Source organism: Scomber japonicus, chromosome 9, assembly GCF_027409825.1.
Source record: "Scomber japonicus isolate fScoJap1 chromosome 9, fScoJap1.pri, whole genome shotgun sequence".
In the NCBI taxonomy this organism is placed as follows: Eukaryota; Metazoa; Chordata; class Actinopteri; order Scombriformes; family Scombridae; genus Scomber; species Scomber japonicus.
Window position 1 is genome coordinate 37442701 of NC_070586.1, and position 27783 is coordinate 37470483.

At 38.4% G+C, this 27783-nt stretch overlaps 2 protein-coding genes across 3 annotated transcripts in view; one reads left to right on the forward strand and one right to left on the reverse strand.

Moving 5' to 3' along the window:
* rad17 (RAD17 checkpoint clamp loader component) overlaps positions 1 to 17728 on the reverse strand; it is a 57223-nt gene extending 39495 nt beyond the window's left edge. The window contains exons 1-8 of one of the 2 annotated variants that reach the window (XM_053326042.1): positions 17634 to 17728; positions 16997 to 17085; positions 16369 to 16599; positions 2466 to 2540; positions 1893 to 2031; positions 1404 to 1540; positions 906 to 958; positions 401 to 526 (exon numbers count right to left, since the gene is read on the reverse strand). In XM_053326042.1, coding sequence (XP_053182017.1) covers positions 401 to 526; positions 906 to 958; positions 1404 to 1540; positions 1893 to 2031; positions 2466 to 2540; positions 16369 to 16599; positions 16997 to 17038 — 803 coding nt within the window. In that variant the 5' untranslated portion in view covers positions 17039 to 17085; positions 17634 to 17728. Of the gene's footprint in view, positions 1 to 400; positions 527 to 905; positions 959 to 1403; positions 1541 to 1892; positions 2032 to 2465; positions 2541 to 16368; positions 16600 to 16996; positions 17086 to 17505 lie in introns of both variants that reach the window. The other variant, XM_053326043.1, reaches the window with a different exon arrangement.
* A 22-nt stretch (positions 17729 to 17750) lies between these two features.
* ak6 (adenylate kinase 6) lies at positions 17751 to 27320 on the forward strand. Its single transcript, XM_053326045.1, has 6 exons — positions 17751 to 17822; positions 17902 to 17977; positions 19528 to 19620; positions 20409 to 20467; positions 26063 to 26208; positions 26401 to 27320. The coding sequence occupies exons 2-6, from the start codon at positions 17941 to 17943 to the stop codon at positions 26588 to 26590; spliced, it is 525 nt and encodes a 174-aa protein (XP_053182020.1). The 5' UTR covers positions 17751 to 17822; positions 17902 to 17940; the 3' UTR covers positions 26591 to 27320.
* The last annotated feature ends 463 nt before the right edge of the window (positions 27321 to 27783 follow it).

Sequence of the window (27783 nt, forward strand, 5' to 3'; positions counted from 1 at the left end):
TCCGAGTCACCAGCTCTGGTAGAGACTTAGAGAGACGTCACCAACAGTCAAAACCGATTTGAGTGTTTGGATTTCATGATGATTTATGACTGTTCAGATTCAGACTTAATAAAAGCCATCTGGATTGGCTAAAAATCTGATTTTGGCTTGCAATCTGAATGCAGCCTTAGAGGATCCAGAGAAAAAGACAACGATCTGATTTATTCTACTTCCAGCTAATCCACGTTTGATTACAGTAAATTCCGGAATGAAGGCCAGTATCAGGGGCACAAATCATATCAACAAAAACACATTAGGGCCAAAACATTAAGAGATGAGAAACTGAGTACAGTACAACAGTCATTTTGCTGCTCAGAGTTTCTGTTTTATAGAAATATTTTGTTTTGTGGATTATTTGAACCTGATACTGTTGATGTCCAGCTCCTCCAGGATCTCTCTGGGAAAAAGAAAGCGTGAGCTCCTGTCTCCACTCAGACTGTCTGACACTATGAACACCAGGGGACATCGACTGGTCTTTGCAAAGCGCCTGGAAGACACACAGCAGGACACAGTCACTTACATTAGCATGGAAATGTAGAGATTAACGGATTAATGTATGGTACCAAACACAATCAGTGGACCTTTCTGTCTTGTAGAATGGCTTTCATCAGCCCTACAAAGTCCTGATGCTTAGGAAGGCTTAACACAAACAAGGAAATCCTTACAACCTCATATCTTTCCCTTCACTTCAAAAATTAGAAACACCAAACTTAAAGTTAAAACAGGAGTGCAGACACTGATCACAATGCTTCTGTCATTACTTTTTAATTGTGGCTTCAAAGTGGTGTGTTGTCATAGCAACGTTTCCTCGTATACGGTGTGGAAGCATGAAAAGAAATGTAGGGTCAAATCCAGTCAGGTCTCACCTAAGGATAGCATGCAGGCTGCCCGGCTGCCGGTAGAACTGGTTTGGGAAATCCTGAGGAGGAACAAAGCAGGTTCAGACCAATGTATCATTTTGACATTAAATGTACTCTGACAGCGGTCTGCCTTGACTGGTATCTAAGTCAATAAAGTTGTTGGTCGAGTTTCAGTTAGACAATTCTGAGCCATTTCCTTATTTCTCTTTTGCAATGATATGTATGATTAGTACATGTATGTCAAGAACAGTGTATCTTATTGGAAACAGGAAGGCTTATGAAAAAATAGATAACTACAGTTAAATTCATGACTTAAATTCCATTTTTAAAGTTATATGACTTTAAAAAATGCAGTTTTAGTATAGTAACTAAAATCTGTTATGCACTTATATTACTAATTTTTTTAACCTGGCACTGTTTTTCTATCACTGTATTGTGCCAGTTAAATGAAATGGGTTTATGTTGGGGTAAATACTGGATTTAAATGCAAAGTGTAGTACATACCTCAATGAGTATGAGCTTGATGTCTGTAACTTCACCATCATCCACCATTTTCAGACAGTTGTACTTGTTGGCCCTGAGGAGGAACTCCTGGAACTGGTCTAACTGGGAAGTGCAGGACAAGCCAGTCATCCTCCACTCTGACATAAAACAGAAAATTAGGGTCACAAGTCAGAGCTTGAAACTGGGTGGACTGCAAAAGCTTGGACACTGACTTGGGATAGTAGTATGGGTATCTGAGACAACTGTTGTCACCAAATACTACAACCTCATTTACAAGTCCTCTCAAGCCCTGACAGTCTCAACAAAAACAAAAAAATATCTTGTTTGTACTTTTTGGTCACTTAATATATGTTTTTTTCCCAATAAGACCATTTTTGAAACTTATAAATGTTTATTAAAGCAACATACAACACATAGGATTGATAAGCAGAACTGACTGACAATGATGCTGTGTTTGAGGCAGAAAGTATAGTAAGGGCTTCTCCTTACCATGCTGACTGCTGGTGTAAGGCTCTAGGCTGGTGGGGTTGGTCCACTCCTGAACCCGCAGGCCCAGCTCCTGACACAAAACGTGGACTGTAGCAGTCTTTCCACAGCCTGATGGTCCGGTCAGCAGTAAGATACCACCCTATGAATGACAACAGGCAGGATAAACCTGAAACCTCAGCTTCACTGAAGACCTCCACAATCTATTCAACATTTTATCAATACGCTATTTCAATTTATTTTCTGTGTTTTTAACAGAGCCATACTCAAAATTTTGTTCTACTTTGCATCTGTGATGTTGTACTGAATGACAATAAAAGTAATCTTGAATCTTAAAATAGGCCAGGCTACAATCAAATCAGCTCTTAATGTCTCTTGGTCTCCAGACAGGACAAATGACATAGCAGCAAATCTCATTTTCCCTCTCAGTATTGGAACTTGTACTGTTCACCAGTAGGTAAATGGTTGTCTTGTTAGTCACACCTCTAAATACAAGGTCACACAAATGATAGCAGGCTGGGTGTCAGTGTTCAGTTACTGCAATTATTAATTGTATTTAAATTAAAAAGTTCATACCTTAAATGTGTTTGTGTGAACTCTTATCCAGTTCTCCACTTCCTCTATCTTCTTCTTGTGGACAGCTAGCTCAGCCTACACACACACACACACGCATACACACACACACACACACACAAGGTTACAATTATGGCGCTTTTCCACTATACGGTTCTAGCACTACTCGGCTCAACTCTGTTTTTTTTGCGTTTCTATTAGGGATAGTAGCTGCCTGGTACCTGGTACTTTTTTACTACCTGCTCTGCTGAGGTTCCAAGCGAGCTGAGCCGATACTAAATGTGACATCAACAGACTGCCGGCCACTGATTGGTCAGAGAGTCGTCACTGGAAGAGTCATGAGCCGTCCCACACAAGAATCAAACCTGGCATGTTTAAATACCGGCAACAGTGTTACAGTGATTCGGCTCAATTTTCTTGCTTTGTGCGCCATTATTAGGGACAAGACCCTATTGTTTTGAACCTTTATCACAACTAAAAATACATGAGGTGATTTAATGTCTGGTCACTGCTGCTGGAGGGGTGTGTGTGAATATCATCTGCACTATTCAAATGACAAGTTCCTTGCTGGTAATCAGAATAATCTCAGAACATGCTGGAGCCTCTCTATGCATTTTATGAACTTTTTGAATAATGGACATTGTTGGTCCATGATAGCATATAGCTATGAGGCACTCACTAGGATAGGTAAATGGTTAGCTTACCCTCCTGCTGACTCCGTTACCAGGATTTGGTGTTTATCCTCTCCAAGGGTGGAGAGGATAAACACTAGCTATGATCCCAACCACATGGAAAAACCATCTCTACATCCATCTCATCAATAATGGAAACACCCAGGTAAATGTGGAGAGATTACATGCTGACTGCGGTCCTGGCCACATCGATCTTCTGGTGATCCTATAAATAAATTGGGAGTTCAGGGAGTCGAGAGAGGGCAGCATAGCACATACTGCATGTCAATACATCAAACTATGACTCTACATCCTTTGTCCAGGCCATATATATAAGCCCTGATCTCAACCTACAAGATGCATTGGCACCAGTGGCGGCTGGCCCATAGGGGGCGCTGGGGCTCCGCCCCACTTGCTGTTGAGGGGAAAAAATATTTCTTGCATTTAAAAAAAAAAATCAATGTCAGTTTTACTTAATAGTCTGTGTGCCTACATGCAATTTAAATCATTTAAACAACATTTCCACCAACTGACACTCATTAAACAGTGAATTTCCACTGACAGACAGTGTATCATTCTCTCATGGGGCGCTTGGCAAAGTGCCCCTGACCTGCAGCTAAACAGCCAATCTGGTTATGGTTGCTAGGGGGAAATTATGAATAATTGGCCTATCAACGTCGCCAAATTTAACGCCGGCGGGGCGCTGGAAATTTAGCCCCAACTGCTACGTAAAATGCGTGAAGGTTTAGGATTGCTAAAGCTACATGAGGAGCCTGCGATAGTTTTTTTTCATAGTGCGACTCCCAGACTCCGGCGGGGAAAAAAATACGTGCGACGACGATGGCGGTGACAACCGGAGTTCAAGAGCGACTTGATTCGGTTAAATCATTATTAATCTACCCTTTTGCAAGACGGACGACGGAGGAAAAACTTCTCGTTAAGGAGCTGGAACTGAAACTGAAACATCGATGCTGTCTACATCGCAGGAGTCACCCAGGCATTCATTAACCGCATGCAGGCTATCAGGTATGTTAAATGCATTATTATGTAGCCTAGCCTAATTGTTAATTCTCTGCATAAATTATGTGTAGCCTTAAATGCTTATATGTCATCTTATTCAAATTATTAATTTATCTGTGAAGTTTAGATGAAATAATTATAACAACCTTGGGTTTGGTTAATTTATCCCTAACCAGTTTTCACAACTGACTCATAAAACTTATGTATTGGATCAGGGAGGCTGTTCCTAATCTGACTGAGGATGAGGAGTACAGGGGACCTGTTCAGGAGCCACCCACAAAGAAACGGAGAACATTGGGAGAAGACACACAGAGGAACAGAGAGACAGAGGAACAGAGAGGAACAGACACACAGAGGAACAGACACACAGGAACAGACACGCAAAGGAACAGAGACATTCTTGTGTCTTTTAAGTTGTATATATATATGTTGTCAATATGTAATAATATTATAGTATTATGTAATTGTAATATAGTTGTGGAGAATAATGTGACAGGCTGTGACAAATGTATGACACTGATGCTGTTTTTTTGTCTTGATTAGAGAGAGTATTAAAATAATCTGTTTTATGTTTAATTTTTGAAAATAACTTGGTTCTAAATTCTTTGTATATGTTACATTTTAATAGGAAAAGTTCTGTTTCATTCTCTCTTCTCAACCCACACTCACTTTAGACACCCCCCCCCTCCACTCACTCACTCACTGTTGATTTGTATAGATTCAGCTGAAATCATACCCTTGTTGTGAATTTATCCCTTGATTGTATTGTATAGTATTTGATAGCATAAAGTCTAATTATAGCTGTAAATTGTTACTTTTTTTGTGAAACTGGAGACTGTGAAATTAAATTATTATTGTGGAACTGTAGTCATTTTCCGACTGTTCATTTGAATGCTTATGCTAGATTAGGCAGGGAAATCTGTTGGCACACCAGCCCCACCGATTGGCACCAAGGTAGTCGAGAAACGGATCCCAGATAAAATAAGAAGGGTTTATCCTTCAATGCTGTAGAGAAAGCTTCAAATGGAATGACATTCATCACAGTTTGCTGCCACTGAATGAGAGTGGGAGCCTTATCGTTGATCCATAAGGCCATGATAAATTTCTGGGCACAGTGCAGCAGGATGTGCAAAAGGTCTCTGTTGCGAAAGTCAGCAGATAACTCATCATTTAGCCCCAACAGGCAAGTCCCCAGATGTAGATGGCGCCTAAAAATTACATTAAACTGTTCCAGAACTGCTGGACGTGAGGACAGCTCCACAAACATTGAATAAATGATCCGACAGAAGATTGACATTGAGTACATAGCTCTGACAGAGTTGGATTCATTCTATGTCTGGCTTCAGGAGTGATATAGAGCCCATTCAGAACCTTAAATTGCCTCTCCCAGGCAGAGTTAGACATGTGTGCTCTGGGCTCAAAAGTGTGGTCCAGAATTGTAGAAATCATCTGTGCATGTGATGGAGGAATGGACAGTGCATGTAGGGGCGTGGTCTCAGTATGCACAGTGCATGTAGGGGGCATGGTCTCAGTAGCCCTGCAGTAAACATACACAAACATAGCACACATATGCTATGTGAGCATATGATAGCATAGATTTTCAACTGTACTGCATGATATCTGGTTGTTTTAGTCAGGATTATGCTAAAATATTATTTTAAGTAACTATATTTAAGTTCCCTAATAAGTTCCCTAATAAGAACATACCTTCTGTTTGTAAATTCCCGGTTTATTCCCGTTAATTCCCATGGAAAGTTTCCAAGTTTGAAAATTCCCAGAATTTTGCAACCCTATTTACCAATAGGAATTCTATAGGAGAAGTAGCCAGTCCTCCAGTGAAATCTTTCAAATTACACAGAATAAAATTTAGAATTTAATAAAATCATTATTGGTGATTCCATATTTGCTTTTCATTTGTTGGAATGTAAGGACCGAACTTCCCTGAATCACGTCCCCAATAACTTCAATACCCTTGTGCCTCCGGCTGCTGAAGTCCAGGTTGAAAGTCAGGGTTTTCGTGTATAGGAGTTAATAAAGAGAAGCAATTACTGTACCCTTCCAATTTCCTGACTTTACAGCAAATGTTCAACATATTCTGCGTAACAAGCACAGTGTCTGCGTGCAGCGCACCCCCCTATATAGGAGCATATTGGACTCTTGATGATGCGCCCCTTAAATAACAGTGACATATGCGCCAGTGACTCTAGACCGTTTTTTTTGGTCAGCAGCGCAATCGCTTTCCTATGCCTCAAAATAGCAACGTGCCACCAATGAGCCTGACCACACCTCATTTTGAGACCAACACGCCCATAGGTGCACAGACTGGTGCAAGTGCATTTGCAATTTAGACAACGTGGGTGCAGAGCGAGAAAATTACAACTGCACCGGGGGAAACTAACAAAGACATATGTTACACATGAGCCACGCCCGCCATCCGCTGTGCACCAACCGCAGATGGGGCCCTGAACGTGAGGATACAGATAAAAACAACCATGGTATAATGAAAATTTGTGGAAACTAATGATATAATGTACGATTATATGATGCTGCACTAAAGAAGGGAATTAAAAAGGGAATTAAAACTAGAAAAGATTATTGAAAATTGGTAAATTGGTCTGGAAAAAAACAAGAGATTTTAAACAAAAATTCAGGTAAAGTTAATTGAAGCTCATCTTGCCTTTGCTTCTGTCTTTAATATTTTTCCTTGAGTCTGTATATGAGCCCTCACAAAGAGGGAAATTGATATTGTTCTTATAGATGCTGCAGGTTAGGTTTTTGAGCTGGTAGAGGCTGAGTTACAAGTTAACAAAAAAAAACATCAGCCCCTTAAAAAGCTCTACAAGTAAGATCACATGGATCAGTGTTGGGTCCCCTATTATTTAAACTATATATTAATTATCTCCCTCAACAGTGTCGATGTAGAACTGCAATTGTATACAGCTGTATACCGCATCTCCCGACATAAGGCATTGCGAATTAATTCTGCCTCGATGTCTATCTGATTAGGAAGAAACGGACCATCCATGTCTGGTAGCTTGCTTCAGTAGGAGGAGACAGGTAGAAACTCAAGAGTTTCTTAAAGAAAACCTGCCAGCGAGCAGGTTATGTTCACAGAGTCAGTTACCATGGTGACTGACTCAGAGTTTCAATTACCTCTCTTTCTGGAACGGAGTTTCCTCATCTCAGGGTTAACATACTCTGAGTTTTCCATATAACCCGCTTTCTGGAATACCCCCCTGTTGTGTTTTTGTTAATGTCATTGTGTTTTTGTTAATGTTGTTGTGTTTTTGTTAATGTTGTTGTGTTTTCCTTGTTGCTGTTGTGTTTTTGTTAATGTCATTGTGTTTTCCTTTTTGCTGTTGTGTTTTGTTAATGTCGTTGTGATTTCCTTTTTGTCATTGTGTTTTTAGGGACCGAGCCGAAAGCAAGAGGGCGAGGACTGCCCTTGCCTGAAGGCAGGCCTAAACCTGCTTGAAAATTCACCAAATTTGGAACGCACATCAGGTCTGGCGAAAAATTCGATAAAATGGAAAAACAAACAACGTCAAGCTCTCTAGTACCACCTAGAAACACTACTGCCGTAGAAAAGATCAAACCAAAACTAAATTTTTTGTCTTATCAAGACCTACAAATCACGCGCCGACACCCCTGACCTAAATCCAACAGGAAGTGCACAATTTGCTGTTACATGTGGGATTTTCGACAATTTTTGACCTCCTACAAATGTTATCTTGTCCGAGGGCATTCATCGTGGCGGCTTCAAACTTAAACGGCTGACTTATCACACCCTGCTGAACAAAAATTTAGAACAACTTTTTCATTACTCGTCCGGTTTGGATTTTAGAAGCCCTCAAAGGTCAAGTGCCCAAAAACGCTTGCCAAAACGCTCCCATAGACAATGAATGGAAGGAGAGTCTAATGCCACTTTGACCCTAAATTTGACCACCTAAACATACTCCAGGACAGACCAAATTCACCAAGCACATCAGGTCTGGTCGTTAATTTGATAAAATGGAAAAATTAACCCCAAAAGTGCCAAAATGTGCTCTCTAGCGCCACCTAGAAACACTAAAACGGCCACTACGCCTGATAGGAATGTTGTAGAAAGAAAGAATTTTTCAGGCATTTCAAAATATATACATTATTCCTGCACACTTTCAGCTACAGACTCCATTCAAACATCAAAATGTAGCCACAAGTCTCATCTATAGATGTGTGTAATTTGGTCTGGCTATGTTTTATACTTCTTGATCTGCGGACCCACATGTGCACCTTGTTCCTCTCCCATTCAAATCTCCATACTGTCTGTGCATGCTCTGTCCTCATGCGCTCCAGTCGTTAACTACCATGGCAACGACTGTGTGTGTGCGTGTTCGTGCAGCTGGCTCATTTGTGCTGTGCAGTCATCCTGATTCATTTGTGGTCTTAGTGTGCCACCCAGTGGAGAAAACTTGTCATGATTCATGATACTTGATAAGGAAAAGATGCCTCAGTTTTCTGTTTCTACTTCAAGTTTATTGACTGTATTATTATGTTTTTAGATATCTGTGCAGTCTGTCAACTATTTCACTGACATTGCTGTCAAAGTCTAGATCAAACACAAATTACAAGAGCATGACCTACAACTATGTGTTTGTGTATATGTGTGTGTGTCTGTGTGTAATGTATATCTACTTATTGCAGTGTCCGATAAATACCCAGGTCTGCCCCTGACGGAAACCTTTCCACTTCGCCACGGCCCGACGTGCGCAAGGGAGTGAGGTCCCGCCCAACGCTGCTTGCAGCTTTACTTGTTGTTGTGTTTTTGTTAACATCGTTGTGTTTTTGTTAATGTCGTTGTGTTTTCCCTTTTGTTGTTGTGTTTTTGTTAATGTCATTGTGTTTTCCTTTTTGTTAATGTGTTTTCCTTTTTGTCGTTGTGTTTTTGTTAATGTCGTTGTGTTTTCCCTTTTGTCGTTGTGTTTTTGTTAATGTCGTCGTGTTTTCCTTTTTGTTGTTGTGTTGTTGTAATGTTGTGTCTTTGTTAAAGTCATTGTGTTTTCCTTTTTGTCGTGTTTTTGTTAATGTCATTGTGTTTTCCTTTTTGCTGTTGTGTTTTTGTTAATGTCGTGTTTTCCTTTTTTCTGTTGTGTTTTGGTAATGTCGTGTTTTTGTTAATGTCGTGTTTTCCTTTTGGTCGTGTTTTTGTTAATGTCATTGCGTTTTCCTTTTTGCTGTTGTGTTTAGGTTAATGTTGTTGTGTTTTCCTTTTTGCTATTGTGTTTTTGTTAATGTCGTGTTTTCCTTTTTGTCGTTGTGTTTTTGTTAATGTCGTGTTTTTGTTAATGTCGTGTTTTCCGTTTTGCTGTTGTGTTTTTGTTCATGTCGTTGTGTTTTCCTTTTTGCTGTTGTGTTTAGGTTAATGTCGTTGTGTTTTACTTTTTGCTGTTTTTTTGTTAATGCCATGTTTTCCTTTTTGCTGTTGTGTTTTTGTTCATGTCGTGTTTTCCTTTTTGCTGTTGTGTTTAGGTTAATGTCGTTGTGTTTTACTTTTTGCTGTTGTGTTTTTGTTAATGTTGTGTTTTCCTTTTTATTGTTGTGTTCTTGTTAATGTCATTGTGTTTTACTTTTTGCTGTTGTGTTTTTGTTAATGTCGTATTTTTGTTAATGTTGTGTTTTCCTTTTTGCTGTTGTGTTTTTGTTAATGTCGTGTTTTCCTTTTTATTGTTGTGTTTTTGTTAATGTCGTGTTTTCCTTTTTGTCGTTGTGTTTTTGTTAATGTCGTTGTGTTTTCCCTTTTGTCGTTGTGTTTTTGTTAATGTCGTCGTGTTTTCCTTTTTGTTGTTGTGTTGTTGTAATGTTGTGTCTTTGTTAAAGTCATTGTGTTTTCCTTTTTGTCGTGTTTTTGTTAATGTCATTGTGTTTTCCTTTTTGCTGTTGTGTTTTTGTTAATGTCGTGTTTTCCTTTTTTCTGTTGTGTTTTGGTAATGTCGTGTTTTTGTTAATGTCGTGTTTTCCTTTTTGTCGTGTTTTTGTTAATGTCATTGCGTTTTCCTTTTTGCTGTTGTGTTTAGGTTAATGTTGTTGTGTTTTCCTTTTTGCTATTGTGTTTTTGTTAATGTCGTGTTTTCCTTTTTGTCGTTGTGTTTTTGTTAATGTCGTGTTTTTGTTAATGTCGTGTTTTCCGTTTTGCTGTTGTGTTTTTGTTCATGTCGTTGTGTTTTCCTTTTTGCTGTTGTGTTTAGGTTAATGTCGTTGTGTTTTACTTTTTGCTGTTTTTTTGTTAATGCCATGTTTTCCTTTTTGCTGTTGTGTTTTTGTTCATGTCGTGTTTTCCTTTTTGCTGTTGTGTTTAGGTTAATGTCGTTGTGTTTTACTTTTTGCTGTTGTGTTTTTGTTAATGTTGTGTTTTCCTTTTTATTGTTGTGTTCTTGTTAATGTCATTGTGTTTTCCTTTTTGCTGTTGTGTTTTTGTTAATGTCGTATTTTTGTTAATGTTGTGTTTTCCTTTTTGCTGTTGTGTTTTTGTTAATGTCGTGTTTTCCTTTTTATTGTTGTGTTTTTGTTAATGTCGTGTTTTCCTTTTTGTCGTTGTGTTTTTGTTAAAGGCTGTAGAATATTTATTAAAAGCTATATATTTTTTTTAAATTATACAGCCACGGGCGTTTTGAGGGGTACAGAATGAAAGTATTGCTTTTCCATAAAAAAAAAAAAATTAGTCTGAATTAATAATTTTTAAATTTTTTGACGGGTTCGACAATGACGTTCTGACACGTTCTGTGTACATTGTACCAGCCATTTAGCGGCCGGAATTGCGGGTTGCCAGGGTTGTCTGTTGTTCCGGCGCAGCTACAGTAGGCTGGCTGGCGCAGCTACAGTAGGCTGGGTGAAATGGAGTTGTAAACAAGCAGAACCGTGTTGGACTTACTAAAACCAGCGTTTTTTGCTCTCAAGTACAACTTTTCATCACAAAACTTCAAAGGTAAGACAGAATATCTGTTAGTCGCTGTAAATAAGTGGTTGTTTACCTTTGTATTCTTTGGCTGCTGGTTCACTGCAATAATAATAATAGTGGTAGGCTACTGTTGAACTCACCAGGGTCTTAGCTTCCATATGAGATGCTATTTGTTTGTGTACCATGAAGTATCAAAACGGTAGCAATGGAAATGTGGAGAGTGGGTTGACTTTCTGACGCTATTCGGATTTTGATATTTGATCATTAATATGCTTGGTGTTTGAGTTGTGTTTGGTGTGTGTAAAAATGACGTGCTTGTAGCGGAGTTTCTCCTATTTAATTTGATGTGCAGTATGACTGTATTGCTACATAATTAGGGGATCATCCCTATGTTCTCCGGGTCCTATGTTCCCCGGGTCCTATGTTCCCCGCTTTGTATGTGACCGGGGAACATAGGGATGATCCCGTCTACAGTTAACCAGTTAGCTGAGTTATTCGCCGAGTTAGCAGATGAGTTAGCAGCCGAGCTAGCAACCGAGTTAGCCGCGATCGGGAAACATAGGACCCGGGGAACATAGGTACGCTCCCCAGGTTTAACTGCTACTCCCACTGGCGTTACAATGTAATGTACCTCGGTGGTTTCAAGTAAGTTACAGCGAGGGTATGTTCGCTTCCTGTTTTCAAAATAAAAGCATCTATCGTTATGGTTTTCTTAATAATAAAAGGCAACGGGTGTTTTATTTTGTGAAAATGACCGGAAGTGTTGTTGTGTTTTTGTTCATGTTGTTGTGTTTTCGTTAATGTCGTGTTTTCCTTTTTGTCGTTGTGTTTTCCTTTTTGTCGTTGTGTTTTTGTTAATGTCGTCCTTTCCTTATTGTCGTTGTGTTTTTGTTAATGTTGTGTTTTCTTTTTTGCTGTTGTGTTTTTGTTAATGTTGTTGTGCTTTCCTTTTTGTCGCTGTGTTTTTGTTAATGTCGTTGTGTTTTTGTTAATGTCGTTGTGTTTTTGTTAATGTCATTGTGTTTTCCTTTTTGTCGTTGTGTTTTTGTTAATGTCGTGTTTTCCGTTCTGCTGTTGTGTTTTTGTTCATGTCGTTGTGTTTTCCTTTTTGCTGTTGTGTTTTTGTTAATGTCGTGTTTTCCTTTTTATTGTTGTGTTCTTGTTAATGTCAGTGTTTTTGTTAATGTCATTGTGTTTTTGTTAATGTCATTGTGTTTTTGTTAATGTCGTTGTGTTTTACTTTTTGCTGTTGTGTTTTTGTTAATGTTGTGTTTTCCTTTTTATTATTGTGTTCTTGTTAATGTCATTGTGTTTTCCTTTTTGCTGTTGTGTTTTTGTTAATGTCGTATTTTTGTTAATGTTGTGTTTTCCTTTTTGCTGTTGTGTTTTTGTTAATGTCGTGTTTTCCTTTTTATTGTTGTGTTCTTGTTAATGTCAGTGTTTTTGTTAATGTCATTGTGTTTTTGTTAATGTCGTTGTGTTTTACTTTTTGCTGTTGTGTTTTTGTTAATGTTGTGTTTTCCTTTTTATTGTTGTGTTCTTGTTAATGTCATTGTGTTTTCCTTTTTGCTGTTGTGTTTTTGTTAATGTCGTATTTTTGTTAATGTTGTGTTTTCCTTTTTGCTGTTGTGTTTTTGTTAATGTCGTGTTTTCCTTTTTATTGTTGTGTTCTTGTTAATGTCAGTGTTTTTGTTAATGTCATTGTGTTTTTGTTAATGTCATTGTGTTTTTGTTAATGTCATTGTGTTTTCCTTTTTGCTGTTGTGTTTTTGTTAATGCCGTGTTTTCCTTTTTGCTGTTGTGTTTTTGTTAATGTCGTTGTGTTTTTGTTAATGTCGTGTTTTCCTTTTTGTCGTTGTGTTTTTGTTAATGTCGTGTTTTCTGTTTTGCTGTTGTGTTTTTGTTCATGTTGTGTTTTCTTTTTGTCGTTGTGTTTTTGTTAATGTCGTGTTTTCCTTTTTGTCGTTGTGTTTTTGTTAATGTCGTGTTTTCTGTTTTGCTGTTGTGTTTTTGTTAATGTCGTGTTTTCCTTTTTGTCGTCGTGTTTTTGTTAATGTCGTGTTTTCTGTTTTGCTGTTGTATTTTTGTTCATGTTGTGTTTTCCTTTTTGTCGTGTTTTTGTTAATCTTGTTGCGTTTTCCTTTTTGTTGTTGTGTTTTTGTTAATGTTGTTGTGTTTTTGTTAATGTCGTTGTGTTTTTGTTAATGTCTTTGTGTTTTCCTTTTTGCTGTTGCGTTTTTTGTTAATGTCATTGTGTTTTTGTTCATGTTGTTTTTCTTTTTGTCGTTTTCGTTTGCCCTTCAGGGCCACCGTACAAAACTGCTTGGGGATAAACTGTATTTATTTGATGAACGCAAACAAGCAACTGTGTTTGTTCCTGAATTGCAGCTTGGAAAGAAAGGTGCATTTGTGTGCATCCACCAGCATGCTTGTACCTTGAATAGAAGTAAAACTAGGGTTGCATTAAGCAACATCTGTGCTCCGAAGAATAGGCTTATTTGATGTGCAGAAAAATAAGTTGCACATAACTTTAAAACAAGACGATCTATTCTCAGCCGAGGTTAACTTAAGTTAGTTACACCTTTGGACTAAAGGAGGATATTGCAAGCAATGGATTGCAGCAATGACTATTGGTTAAATGTTGATTTTAAAATGTTAATTATTAGTTAATAGTTGGCAATATGGATGCACATCTCTCACAGTAAACATGATTGTGTGGGAAATTAAATAAATGGTTTACATGGCAGCAGGGTCATGGGTCAGGGCCCCCACAGAAGAATTATGCTTAGGGCCCCAGGGAGGCCAGGACCGGCATTGCCTGCATAACACTGTTAATATTATACTGACATTAAATCAACTGAGCATCCTCACAAGGTAGGTAGACAAAAAATAGTTCCTATAATTAAGTCTGTGTTTTATCAAACCTCACTTCATCAATAGTCTGCATCCAAGCCTGAAATCTGTACACTAACCCTAAGTCTGCAGAAAGACTGTTTGAGGCCCCTGGTAGAATTAAGGAAATGTGGATTTGGATAACTAAACACCGGAGGCCTGTACTACGAAGCTGCATTAACCTATCCAGGATCCAAAAAAGTTAATTATTTTTCAAAATATTATTATAATAGTAGTATAATTATTAGTAGTAGTATTACAACCTCACACCTATATTGCTATGAATTATGGTTATACTTTTGAACAAAGACTTGACAGCACCTGCAGGCATTATTAATAGTGACATTCCCAGGAAGTCCCGAGGCCTGTACTACGAAGCTGGATTAACCTATCCAGGATATCTCTCCGTTACCTGGGTTGACTTATCCAGATATTCGCAGTCCAGGATAAGCGGTACTACGAAGCTGGTTATCAACTCGGTAAATCAACCCAGGGTTTTCCAATCTGGATCTCTGCGCACTCACATAAAGGGGAGGTGTTTGCAGCGTCTGACCAATCACAAACATGGAGAAACCCTGCAGAGCAGACTACTTTACCATGGAGGAGCAGACAATTATTATTCAAAAATATGAAGAATTCAAACACATCATCCAGGCCAAAAGCAACTCTGTTGATGCAGCAAAAGCCAGGAAGGAATGCTGGCAGAAAATTGCCGACTCTGTTAATGTGTGAATTCATGAGATCATACAATATTAATTTATCAGACAATATAAACGGACAGCACTCTGATCACACAATGCCACTTTATTACGGCACAGACGTTTGGGGCAGAGCGCTTCCTCAGTATTTTTTTAAATATATATTTTGGCCAATTAAAAAATTGCATCTATCACTAAAAACTCTTTCTCTCCTAAGCGCTCCTCTCACGATCCGCACACCAATGTTAACAGGATCTTTTAAGAATGGGCAGGTCATTTTCTAAGAGAACTGATTGGTCAGGAGGTGGTGCTTTTGTACTCATTGATCTCTTATCCAGAACATAACCTGCTCCGGAGCAGGTTAGCCGTTCAGATAAGAGTTTTTAGTGATAGATGCAATTTTTTAATTGGCCAAAATATATATTTAAAAAATAATCATTGAGGCACGTGGGGGATATTATTCTGTAGGTTTGACATCCTGAGATCAAAGGATCAGGGAGCATAATAACTGTATTTATTTATTGTAATTGTAAAAAATTGACGAAAAGATATATTTGTAAAATAAGCCTTGAGACACATGAGGGATATTATTCTGTATGTTATACAGTTGGTTTGACATCATTCACTCAAATGGTTGAAGCGCATAATAGGTTTGTATTTTGAATGTTGAATATTAAACTAACTTAATGTCTCTTATGAGAGGAAGGGCACTGAGGAAGTGATCTGCCCCAAACGTCTGTGCCGTAATAAAGTGACATTGTGTGATCAGAGTGTCCGTTTATATTGTCTGATAAATTAATATTGTATGATCTCATGAATTTACGCATTAACAGAGTCGGCAATTTTCTGCCAGCATTCCTTCCTGGTTTTTGCTGCAGCAACAGTGTTGCTTTTGGCCTGGATGATGTGTTTGAATTCTTCATATTTATGAAGAATAATTGTCTGCTCCTCCATGGTAAAGTAGTCTGCTCTGCAGAGTTTTTGCATGTTTGTGATTGGTCAGACGCTTCAAACACCTCCCCTTTATGTGAGCACGCAGAGATCCAGATTGGAAAACCCTGGGTTGATTTACCGAGTTGATAACCAGCTTCGTAGTACCGCTTATCCTAGACTGCGAATATCTGGGTAAGTCAATCCAGGTAACGGAGAGATATCCTGGATAGGTTAATCCAGCTTCGTAGTACAGGCCTCGGGACTTCCTGGGAATGTCACTATTAATAATGCCTGCAGGTGCTGTCAAGTCTTTGTTCAAAAGTATAACCATAATTCATAGCAATATAGGTGTGAGGTTGTAATACTACTACTAATAATTATACTACTATTATAATAATATTTTGAAAAATAATTAACTTTAAGATTTTTAACGTAGTTCATTTATAAGATTATACAAAAACATCTGTGATTCTATTCATAAATGGTTTCTCAAATTAATATCCAGAAAATGTCCTGTATCAGGTATCAGATGTCTCTTTTTTTAATACATACTGAGGCTTGATAGTACAAACAAAATACCAATCTCCTCATAACTGTTTAAAAAAAAAACTCAATAAAGCTGTTCAGAAAGTTCACAGTACTCACGGCTAAAGTCTGCAAGTCCTGAGAGAGAGAGTGGGCATTTGGATTCAGAACAGTTACTGAGTTACTAAGTTTTTCATGGATATGATAACAGTATTGACAGTGATGATGCTGACCTTAGAACAGGGCAAGTATCTGTCCACCCATGGCACATCCTGGTCCCTTGGGGCTGTCTCTTTTGGCAGGTAGGACGAATTAGAGTCTGAGCTATCAGTCTCTCCTTTCCTTTTCCTGGGCCTCTTGGGCTTAGCCTTGGAGCACAAAACCTGGCTGTCCTTTGTCCTTTCAGATGGAGAAAAGCTTTTCCCTGACAAATCTATGAAGGATGGATTCACCCAGCGGTTCACCTGCAAGAAAACAGTCAACAGGCTAAAGACATCCAATTCACATATTTACCATCATTGACCCTCAACTACATATTGCAGTACTAGCGGTGGTGCCTGAGCATGGAACCTAGCTGCCCATCCAAGCAGGATACTTCAACAACTACTGGTGACATTACCATGATATCCCAGTGTTAACTATGTTGCTGACCCTTAATGACCCTATGGTTTCTCCTCCAGTGCCCCCCTCAGAAAAGCATTTACACTTCCATTAGTAGTTATGAACACTACAGCTGGTAGGTTTTTCAAGTGAGGCATTACATTTTCAGTGTTGTTGTTTTCATCTAAATATGTTTCTAATGGGTCATATAATCAGCAGTTACAGTATCTCCTGGATAAAACAACTGTATGTAGGGCTCACTTTGCTTGAAGGAGCTTGATCTCCCAAAGAAAGCTTGTTCATCCTCAGGCGTGGTGCTTCACATTACAGTTCCGTTAAGAACTAGGAATCTGAAAAGCAGCAGAAAGTCATTGGTGGTGATGTTGTTATATGTAGCTACAGAAGACAGCAAAAACAGGACATCGCACCCATAGTTCTCTTAGTAAACAGATTAACATTAAAATTAGGGTAGGTGGCCATTTGAGGTTTTATGGCACAACATTTCTAACTTAGATAGCTTATTTTTCTTTGTAAATGAGTGCATATGTTCCCAATCCACAAACATGCAGCCGAGAACTTTTTGGATTGTCGATTACTTGATAAAAGTCATTTTTAGTATATTTTATGATTTCTGCTGCTGGTAAGATATATCGCCTTATATACTGCGATATTACTTCATTCACAATTCACAATGACTACCGACTGGTAGAATGGGATAAGTGACGCTAAGCTAATGTTAGGTCAGTAGGCTACAGACCGTGTAAACTTACCACGTTTGAACATTTGAAATATCAGAAGCAGGGTGTAAAGAGTTACCGTGAGAGAGAGAGAGTAGCGTTTCTAGATGTTGAACCAACCTACTAAACCATGAGACAAAGTTTAAGTTTACACATTTCACCTATTTAAATTCCGGGGACTTGACGTGCCGCAATCAGACTCCCAATTGACGTAAAACTGACGCGAAGCGTTAGTTTACTGCAGTCAGTGTTTGTTAAAGTCTCGGCTGAGCTGGTGTGGTGTGGTGGGCCATAGCAAACATCCAGTTATCTACTCAAGTATTCCGTGCTACCAGCCTCGTCTTCTTCAGGTTTGTTCCTAATATGTAGACTTGGGGATGTTGGTGGTGTGAATCGCAGAGAGATAATAAGCACCACTGTATCTTTCAGGCAGCCGTCAGCTGGACACGTGGTGACTGCGAGCTGGCGATGAAGATGACTAAACGACCAAACATCCTGTTAACAGGTGTTGTAGTTAAACTTCTGTCACAACCTCTGTCTTTGTAGTTGGTAATGTGCCTTTATTTCTATCAGGAAACTCATTACAGTCGTATCTTGTTGCAAAAACTGCCACAGGAAGTAATTCCGCAGGATTAAAGATGTCAAACAAAACGACATCCGACATATGACCATGCATCATCATGCCTCTATAGATACATGTACAACGTTATAGCATTCGATATGAATGTACACAATATCCATTTATTGCCAAACATAAGTAAACTGTGATGTATACGATATCCGTAAACACAATTACTATTAACATCAATACTTTTAAAAAACCTTTCTTTAAAAAAAACGTATAGTTTAAGTCAGGGAATACACAAAAACAACAAAAATCTAACACAGGTGGAATGAAGAAATTTAAAAATTAAGGGAAGAAGGAGAAATCGCACGTGTATTGTTAGATGAAAACACAGACACAAGTGTATATAACATAACATTTCAATAGTCCATTTTTCAATCTATTTTTTATTTGTATAGAACCAAATCACAATAGAAGTATCTCAAGGCACTTTTCACATAGAGTACGTCTAGACTGTACTCTGTGTTTTTATAGAGACCGAACATTCCTCCAACACGTGGTGACAGCAGCAAGGAAAAACACCCTTTTAAAAGGAATAAATCTCAAGCAGAACCAGACTGTAGGGATGTGGCCATCTGCTGCAGCGTAACTAGGGGCCTGACAATAAGGAGTTGCAATAATCCATAAGTGGAAGTATTGAATGTATGGACTAGTTCTTTGTTTTTAGAGACAGGATGGACATATTTTTTGTAATGTTATGTAGGTGAAAAAGTAGGAGTTGATGGACATATCCTGTTCAAAGATAAATCCCAGAATCCAGTACCACCACCACTTATGGTGGTGGTACTGGAGGCCAGAGTAATACCATTCAGAGTAGTTATATCATTAGATAATGTGTCATCTGTGAGCTACAAAGTCTGAGTTACGACTCTTTATCAGCCTGGCCAAATTTCTGAAAAGCAGCCTAGGGCTGTTTTTTATTCTCTTGATTATTAATAGGCACCTCTGGCATTGCAGAGTGCCTTCCTGTGTTGTTTAAGACTGTTTCCAGATTAAGCGAAATTGCTGTGGTAATTCTTTTGCAGGTTTAGAAATTATACCATGGAGCTAATCTCCTTTGTTTTATTATCTTATTTTTTAAAGGGAGAATGGATTTGAGTATCATTCGCAGTGATCCTTTTGTTCAACAAGTTCAAGATCAATTTGGAAGGAGACTAAAGTTAGCATATTACTAATTTCATTTCTAAAGGGAATATACATATATTTATGTATAATATACTATTGCGTATATGCAATGTTTTATAAATATTTTTTTCACACATCCCATCTTCGACTTTTGTGTGCACGCACCCGTTTAGTGTGGATCCTGCGCACTGCTTAAAAATGGGACCCATGGTCAGACCTTAACCAAGTTATGCTGTTAAAAAAAAACCCAAAGCAACATGGACTGTCCTGGTGCTTGAATGTAATGTTTTCTGTTTCTTCTGCAGGAACCCCAGGTGTAGGAAAGACAACTTTAGGAAAGGAGCTGGCTCAGCGGACAGGGCTGACCTATGTTAACATAGGTGACCTCGCTCGGGAAGGTAGACATTTCACCTCCGGACTTATGAGATTCTGATTGGAAGTAATAGTTAGATTTCATTTGACTTAAAAGCTTTGGATGATGGAGCATGCTTAATCCATACGTTGAATCACAGCTGGAAAGCAAAAATATTTTCAATCATGTCCTTGCCTTGTTTTAGGTCTTCATTTAGGGTTTGAGTGGGCTGCCAACAGTGGAATTTAAGTACATTTATTCAACTACTGTACTTAAGTACAATTTTAAGGTACTTGTACTTAGATTATTTTTATTTTATTTTATTTATTTTTCTGATGAATAGGATTTAAACCAACATAATGCAATTCCCTCAATGTCAATTGAATGTTCCAGTCTCTGTAACAGGGTGTGAGTGCCAATGGTGTCAAAGCAGCACGAAGATCTAACAGGGACGAGTACAGAGAAATTGTTATTTCAGGGAGGTCAATTTGAGAAAAAACTGTCTAAATAGATATCAGGTTTTACAGCTGTGGCCTCTGTTAGAATTTGTATCATTAGAGAAGCTCATGAAATCACTATTTCTGAGAGCTACAGGAATACCTGGATCAATAGAGCCTGGCCAAAGTGTTTAAAAGGAACCTTGGGCTGTTTCTGTTCTTCTCTACTAATGATGAGTCATGGGCAGTTCTGGCAATACAGAGGGCATTCCTATTAATACTTTTACTTAAGTGAAGTATCTGGGAACTTTTTCTACCATTAGGTACAAATTGGAAATGCAAATACATACAGATACATTCTTGGGCTGTTTTATTGATTGTGTCTCAAATTCCCCAGGAGAACTTTTTGATGGTTATGATGAAGAGTACCAGTGCCCAATCTTGGATGAGGACAGGGTGAGTTTATATCACACATACAAAATATCAGTCAATCAATCAATCAATCAATATAGTACCAAATCACAAGAAATGTTATCTCAAGGAACTTTTCACATAGAACAGGTCCAGACTGTACTCTTTAATTTAAGCTATGAATATGCTTATCAGTACTGTACAAAAACAGAAACAGTTGTGTTCCATGGAGCATGATTTAGAACCATTGGTAAAGGAGCCTGCCTTTTCCATAATACATACAGAGTGCGTGTTAACCATTAATGCACTTCACATCTCTGAGAGAGGGTGCTCTGCTGTATATGTTTATTTTCTCTGCTGCTCCATATACTGCATGCAAGTCCATTTGTGAGCTGAGTTTACATCAGTTTGATCAGTAACTAACCATTAAAATGTTTCCACAATCTGCCTTTACAGAGAAATCGCTAGGATCATTCTACAGTGCACATTGTAGCTCGGCTAACCGATAACAGCGCTGACATGGCAAGAGCCTCATACCCCATCTACAGTTTTAATTTCCTGCTAGGAAGCTCACCAGCTGCACAACACGTTAACATGACAGCTGGGCTGCAGTTAAATGTCACCGTTTAGCTATTAGCTCTCCTGCTAACTAGTAGTACTAGCTTCTGTCATGTTGCTAGCTAGCGTGATATCAGCTCTGGTGTGCTGTATTGAGCAAACTGTCAACGCTTCTATATATATATATCTCTCTATCTCAACTATTTGCTTTCAGGTCTGAAATTAGTTTGGTTTTACTGCAATATCCGTTTTAAACAAGTCCAAATAGAGTGTCACTACTTTTGTTTTTTAAAACATACTTATGTATATTATGGCATACAGAACATGAAGATCTAGTACTTCCATTTTTATCATATCACAATATAAAAGAAAAGACGCACAAAAACAACAACAACAAACCATATACAAACAAACTCATTCACCCACCCACCCACCCAGGTAGCATACATATTCAGCAGTTAGGTAGGGTTGTGTGGTAACAATAGTTGTACTGTACACCCTGCTACAGTGTACAAACTACAATGTGATATCAGTTAGACAGGATGGACAGAGGACGAGGTAAATTATTACATATAGCAGACAGGTGAGTCTCACTCAGGTGGCTTCACAGACAGATTGTTAAAATGTGAAATGAAAGGTTGCCTTTTCATAATAAGATGATCCTTAGATCCCCTGAGTGCGTATTTAAGTTTTTCAAGACTCAAGAAAAACATCACGTACTTTAGTCCGGCAGACTAAGATGGTGAGATAGGAGATTTCCATGCAGTATTCTACGACGTGCCAAAAGAGTGGCGAAGGCAATAATGTCCCTTTTTTTTTTTAGTGCCATACAGGGTAGATTTGGCTGGCTCTCCAAAAATCGCCTGGAGGGGGCAAGGTTGTACATTTATCTCCAGAACTTCCAAAGACATGGCACCAGAAATCTCCAAGTTTGGGACAATCCCAAACATTTGTAAGTCTGCTTCTAGATAACCACAATGGTCACATCTTGAGTCGTGATCTGTAAATAATTTAGCTAACCTGCTTTTACTAAAATGCATCCTGTGGATAATCTTAAACTGAATTGGACTCAATCTAGCACAAGATGTAGAGGTGCTCGTCTTGATCTTGATGGACTAATTGCAAATAAACTAATATACAGGGGCAGGAAGAGAAGATGAGTGGCATAATTGAGCCTCTCAAATGTACCAGTCTGTCTTGGGAACATTGATCCAGAATTCTATTTTTTGAATGCTAGTTGCCCAATAGTAATTGTCAAGTTATGTCCTTAAGAGTCCTTTTTTCTGTGCAGCTTCTCCACTTGAAAAACGTAACCCATCTACTCAGTTTCACTGGAATCCACTCAATGAAACAGACAGCTTTTCCTTTTTCCTTTTATTTGCAGGTGCATTTTAGTTGACAAATGAATGGCATAAGTTGTATTTCATTAGTCTCATTAGCTTCTTTAGTCATTTCAATTGTCGTTTCATTAAGTGAAAAACCTTTAAACAAAGAAAAATATAAATCCTGTATATTCTATTGAAAATAAACTGGAAAATCTACACATTTGCAAATATTGAGAAGCCTAAATTGTCTCATTTCCCTTAAATTAAACATTAAGTGCAAATAAAGTAACTGATTGTGCAAATAAACAAACTCAGTCATAATTGTTAAGCTTTATATCTGGTTATGAGTTTTAATACCTTTTTTTTAATGGTTACTGAATTTTAATATTAACTGAATTTTAATTAATTCATGTAACATTTTTTGACAATTTAATTCAATTTAATATTTAAACTATGCAATGTTTTTAAATTACACAATGTTTTTAAACCAACCTCCCACACATAAATTAAACAAATATCTCATTAATAAATACCTCAGCAATCCCAGATAAAGTTAATGATAGCTATGATTGTCAATAGAGTGGAAAAAAGATTTTCGTAAAAAGATGGGTAAGCATCTGTACATATACAGGACTTTAGGGAGCTCATTCATCTATCTTTAAATGACAGGAACGTCTGTTTGTCCGGTTGTCTGTTTGTTATTCACATCTCTCGAACCGTTCATCCGATTGATTCAAACGTGACAGGGGTCTTGCTACAGGCACGAGAGAGTGCATTGCCAAGTTTGACGTATGAATAAGAAATGTAAAAGATAAAGATAAATATATTGGTAAAAGAAGCACACATTTGCTGTTGGCGCTCTAGCCACTGGCTGCTCCCCCTCTCACACAGCACACTGAGCACAGCACAGGACCAGAGTTACAGTATAGAGCAGGGGTTCTCAACCTTTTGCAAGCTGGGCCCCCCCAAAGCTGGTTCATTGCCATGTCGATGATTACGTTTTTATAATCGCGGGAGGCCAAAATCGATATCGCGATTAAAATTCAATTAATCGTCCAGCCCTAGTCTGAAGTGTATTTCACATTTCAGCTGCCAAAGCTCCGCTGCCTTATACCCTGTCTAACTCTGATCCTGTGCTGCATTATACCCTGTCTAACTCTGATCCTGTGCTGCCTTATACCCTGTCTTACCCTGGTCCTGTGCTGCCCCCCGGGGGGGCGCGAACACTCTCCGGGGGGGGCGCGAGTAGGCAACAGGATGGAGGGAAAAATCATAAAAATTAAAAAAAAATCATTAAAAACAAATCGCGAAAATCACGGCCATGGATGACACCATGTGGCTTGCGTCCCTGGCCTATCTGGTCGATATATTTGACCGTTTGAACGGCCTCAACTTGTCTTTGCAAGGCCGCGAAACTCATATTTTGCTCCTCGCGGACAGAGTGAACACCTTCACACAAAAAAATGACCTCTGGCATGGCCGCATCAGTCGAGGGAACTGCGACATGTTCCCCAGCCTTGCAGACTTTATCACTGATGCAGGCACGTCACACGATTTCACTTCTTTATTTCAGTCAGCGTCTGAGCACCTGTCTGCAATGAGACAACAATTTGCGACGTATTTCAAAGAGGATTATCGCTCTTTCGCGTGGGTTCGAGATCCATTTGTGTGCACAGCAAACGAGCTGTCAATTGACATGCAGGAACAGCTTATTGAGCTGAAGAGTGACAGTAGGCTGAAGGAACGTTTCACCTCCTGCCCTCTTTCGTCATTCTGGGCAGCATTGATGCAGGAATACCCTCAACTCTGTGACGTCGCATTGAAGATTCTCCTCCCTTTCGCGTCGACATATTTGTGTGAGGCAGGCTTCTCGAAAATGACTGCACTCAAAACGAAATACCGGAATCGTGCACAAATTGAGGATGATTTGAGGCTATGTTTATCAGACACTGCACCAAGAATTGAGGATCTTTGCAAGGCAAAGCAGGCTCAGGTCTCACATTAACATCGCCTACCTCCCGGTTATAACAATAGCCTAGTAATGATAATAGGCCTATGATGATGATGATGATGATGATACTACTACTACTACTACTACTACTACTACTACTACTACTACTACTACTACTACTACTACTACTACTAATAATAATAATAATAATAATAATAATAATAATAATAATAATAATAATAATAAAAAAGCATGTAACTATAATTATATAGCTATCCTAGTAATGATAATAGGGATATCACTACTCATAATAATAATAATAATAATGCCTGCAAGCTCACATTAGAAGTCTGGTGCTACTGCCAGTTATAACAATAGCCTAGTAATGATGATAGGCCTACCTGATGATTATAATAATAATAATAATAATAATAATAATAATAATAATAATAATAATAATAATAATTATTATAATTATTATAATTATTATTAATACTACTACTAATAATAATAATAATTATTATTATTATTATTATTATTATTATTATTATTATTATTAGTAGTAGTATTAATAATAATAATAATAATAGTGTGGGCCTAAAAATAACAAATCTATTATTTTATATATCTATCTATCTATCTATCTATCTATCTATCTATCTATCTATCTATCTATGCAAGGTGGTGTAGTGGGGTTGGGGCCGCGAGGGAGGGTGACACCGGGAGGAGGGGGGGCCCCAACTGCAATGAACCAGCTTTGGGGGGGCCCAGCTTGCAAAAAGTTGAGAACCCCTGTGTTAGGCTACACGAATGTCTGTCTGTCTCTGTGTTTGTCTGTTATTCACATATTTCTCGAACTGTTCGTTCCGACTCATTTCAAACTTGGCAGGTTTCCTGCTAGGGGCACGAGTGAGTGCAGTGGCAAGTTTGATGTTGTTTGGATGAGAAATGTATGATTTGAAATGAGCATAAATACCATCTTGCCACTCTTAGTGCCCTTCCCCCTCCTAAAGTAGTAGCTACCTGCTCTAAACCTCCCCCTGAATCTTCCCCATTACTCCAATTGTTATGCAACCATGTAGTTCAATTTTCCATATTTATTCTGTCATTTTGTCAGTATCAGTATTTGCTTTCTACCATGCACAAATAACAATGTAACTGAGCTGTTGTTGTGTAATTGTAACAATGAGCATTCAAACACATCAAACCAACAATATAGTAAAAACAGATTTTGCACCGGCACTGCTCTAGTTTTTATTGATTATACCTTTTCTTGACAGTGATAGGGGCAGGCTGTTCCATCTTAGAAGGTTGTTTTTCATATTGCCAACCAGGGGGCTAAAGTTGGCCGTATGAGGTACTTGAAACCTGAACTGGCTAAACGAGTGTTCTGAAGTCTGCTGGATTTGAAACAGCAGACTGTCACTACTTTTTGATGTAGCTTTGCTCACCTGCTCTTGTTTATTTATGGAATTGTTTGTGTTTTAACATAATTTTATGCAAGTCTTTCAGTGGTTTTTATTGTGTGTGAGCCCCTAACCTAAGACAAATGTATTTTTTTATGTGATAGGCAATAATATTTTCTGACTTTTGAGCACTGTTCAATAATTTGCTAAATAATAAACCAACATTAAAAAATAATCATGGGATCGTGGGTTGTGATCCTGCCTGAAAAAATCGTGACATGATATTTTTGCCAAATCGCCCACCCCTAGATATACTTTTTTCCATGATATATTACACAGCCCTACTACAGATTGATTTGGGAGGGGCTGTATTTTAAATGTAAATATTGTGATCGTACAGGTGGTGGACGAATTGGATGAGAAGATGGTAGATGGTGGTATGATTATTGACTATCATGGCTGTGACCTGTTCCCTGAACGCTGGTTCCACATTGTCTTTGTCCTCCGCACGGACAACACCCAGCTGTACACACGACTAGAAAGCAGGTAACTTCTATCTCATTTGTCAAGTATTGAACCTCAATGAATAATTGTGTGTGTGTGTGTGTGTGTGTATATAATAATTTTAGTTTGTCTTTTTACACTTATACTACTATCACTAAATCATAAAAACATCCTACTTGATGTGAAAAGTAATTCATATTTGTCGCTGTCTCTCTTCTCCTGTGTGACTGACAGGGGCTACACAGGGAAGAAACTGCAGGATAATGTACAGTGTGAAATCTTTCAGACCATCCTCGAGGAGGCCATGGAGGCCTACAAAGAGGAGATTGTCCACCAGCTCCCCAGCAACACTCCTGAGGACCTGGAACATAACCTGGAGCAGATAGTGCAGTGGACTGAGCAATGGATGAAGGACCATAACTAGATCCTGGACTCCTGTAGCAGGACTGTCGCATAGAAATTCGGACAACTGTAGATGATTCCTCAGTCTTTTTCAACCTGCTTATATTGCCATAGATTTTGCCACCATGAAGATTGATTCAATGATCATTACATCACTTGGCTGTTTTTCCTGAATGTAGTTTGCGGGGTGTTTTTTGGTTCTGCTCACTCTGAAATGGTTGGACTAAGTAGTTGAACGGCATAGAACACAGTAGCAAGTACTAGAAGCTTCTGACATCAGCTGCCTGACCACACGCAGCCTAAAACATGCATATCTTTCAGTGTAAAACATTTTATTTTATATTAGTGCAACTAGTATCAAGTCAAATCAATCATGTATTCATGTACTGCTGCATTCATGTGATTTAACAAAAAAACAAAAAAAACTGGGAAACAGCATTTTCCCAAGGTATTACATCTCCTATCAACAGTATTGACAACATGTTAAGTACTAATAATAACAACAACAACAACAACATCAACATTAAAGTTCTCCAAACAAATGTTACTCCTGGCTGACGACTCTTGGTCTTACCAAGACCAAGAGTCTACTGTTAAATGATACGGTCATGATTTTTGAAGTGTGTCTTAAAACAACTGTCAGGTGTCCATATGAACAGTGAAAGAAGTTTTCCTCACTGTAATCATTGCTTCTGTTCATACTGATTATTGAAATGTCCCTTTTCATAGTTTGTTGAGACTCTCAGACTATCAATTTTTATTTATATAGTGCCAAATCACAACAAAAGTCATCTCAAGGCACTCTACACACAGAGCAAGTCTAAAACTGTGTTTGTCAGGTTTAATTTTAAAGAGACCCAACATGCCCAGACTATGGCTACGTTCACACCGCAGGCCTTAATGCTCAATTACGATTTATTGCTCAAATCCGATTTTGTTTGGCTATTCATATTACACTTTTAAATGTGGCCTGCTGAAGTGACCCGCATGCTCGTCATTAATGACGTCACGCACAGAACGGTGTTTATGGAAGTGAACATGGCAACAGTAACAGCTGTTGAAGTTAGTGGTAGTCTCATTTATGGTAATGTTAAAAATAATGTGTGGCGGCAGCCGGCAAATTTGTGAGCGGGTGAAGGAGGAAGAGGAGAAAGACAATGAAAACATTAATGATGTCTTTATGTGGAGCATTAGCTGTGTGTTGCTCCAGAATAT

Bases quoted from the DNA above. Each gene is read 5' to 3' on its own strand.
- ak6 (XM_053326045.1), top strand. From the start codon at position 17,941: ATGAAGATGACTAAACGACCAAACATCCTGTTAACAG. The intron at 20,468-26,062 runs GTGAGTTTATAT...GTGATCGTACAG, and splicing joins CAATCTTGGATGAGGACAGG to GTGGTGGACGAATTGGATGA. The intron at 26,209-26,400 runs GTAACTTCTATC...TGTGACTGACAG, and splicing joins TACACACGACTAGAAAGCAG to GGGCTACACAGGGAAGAAAC.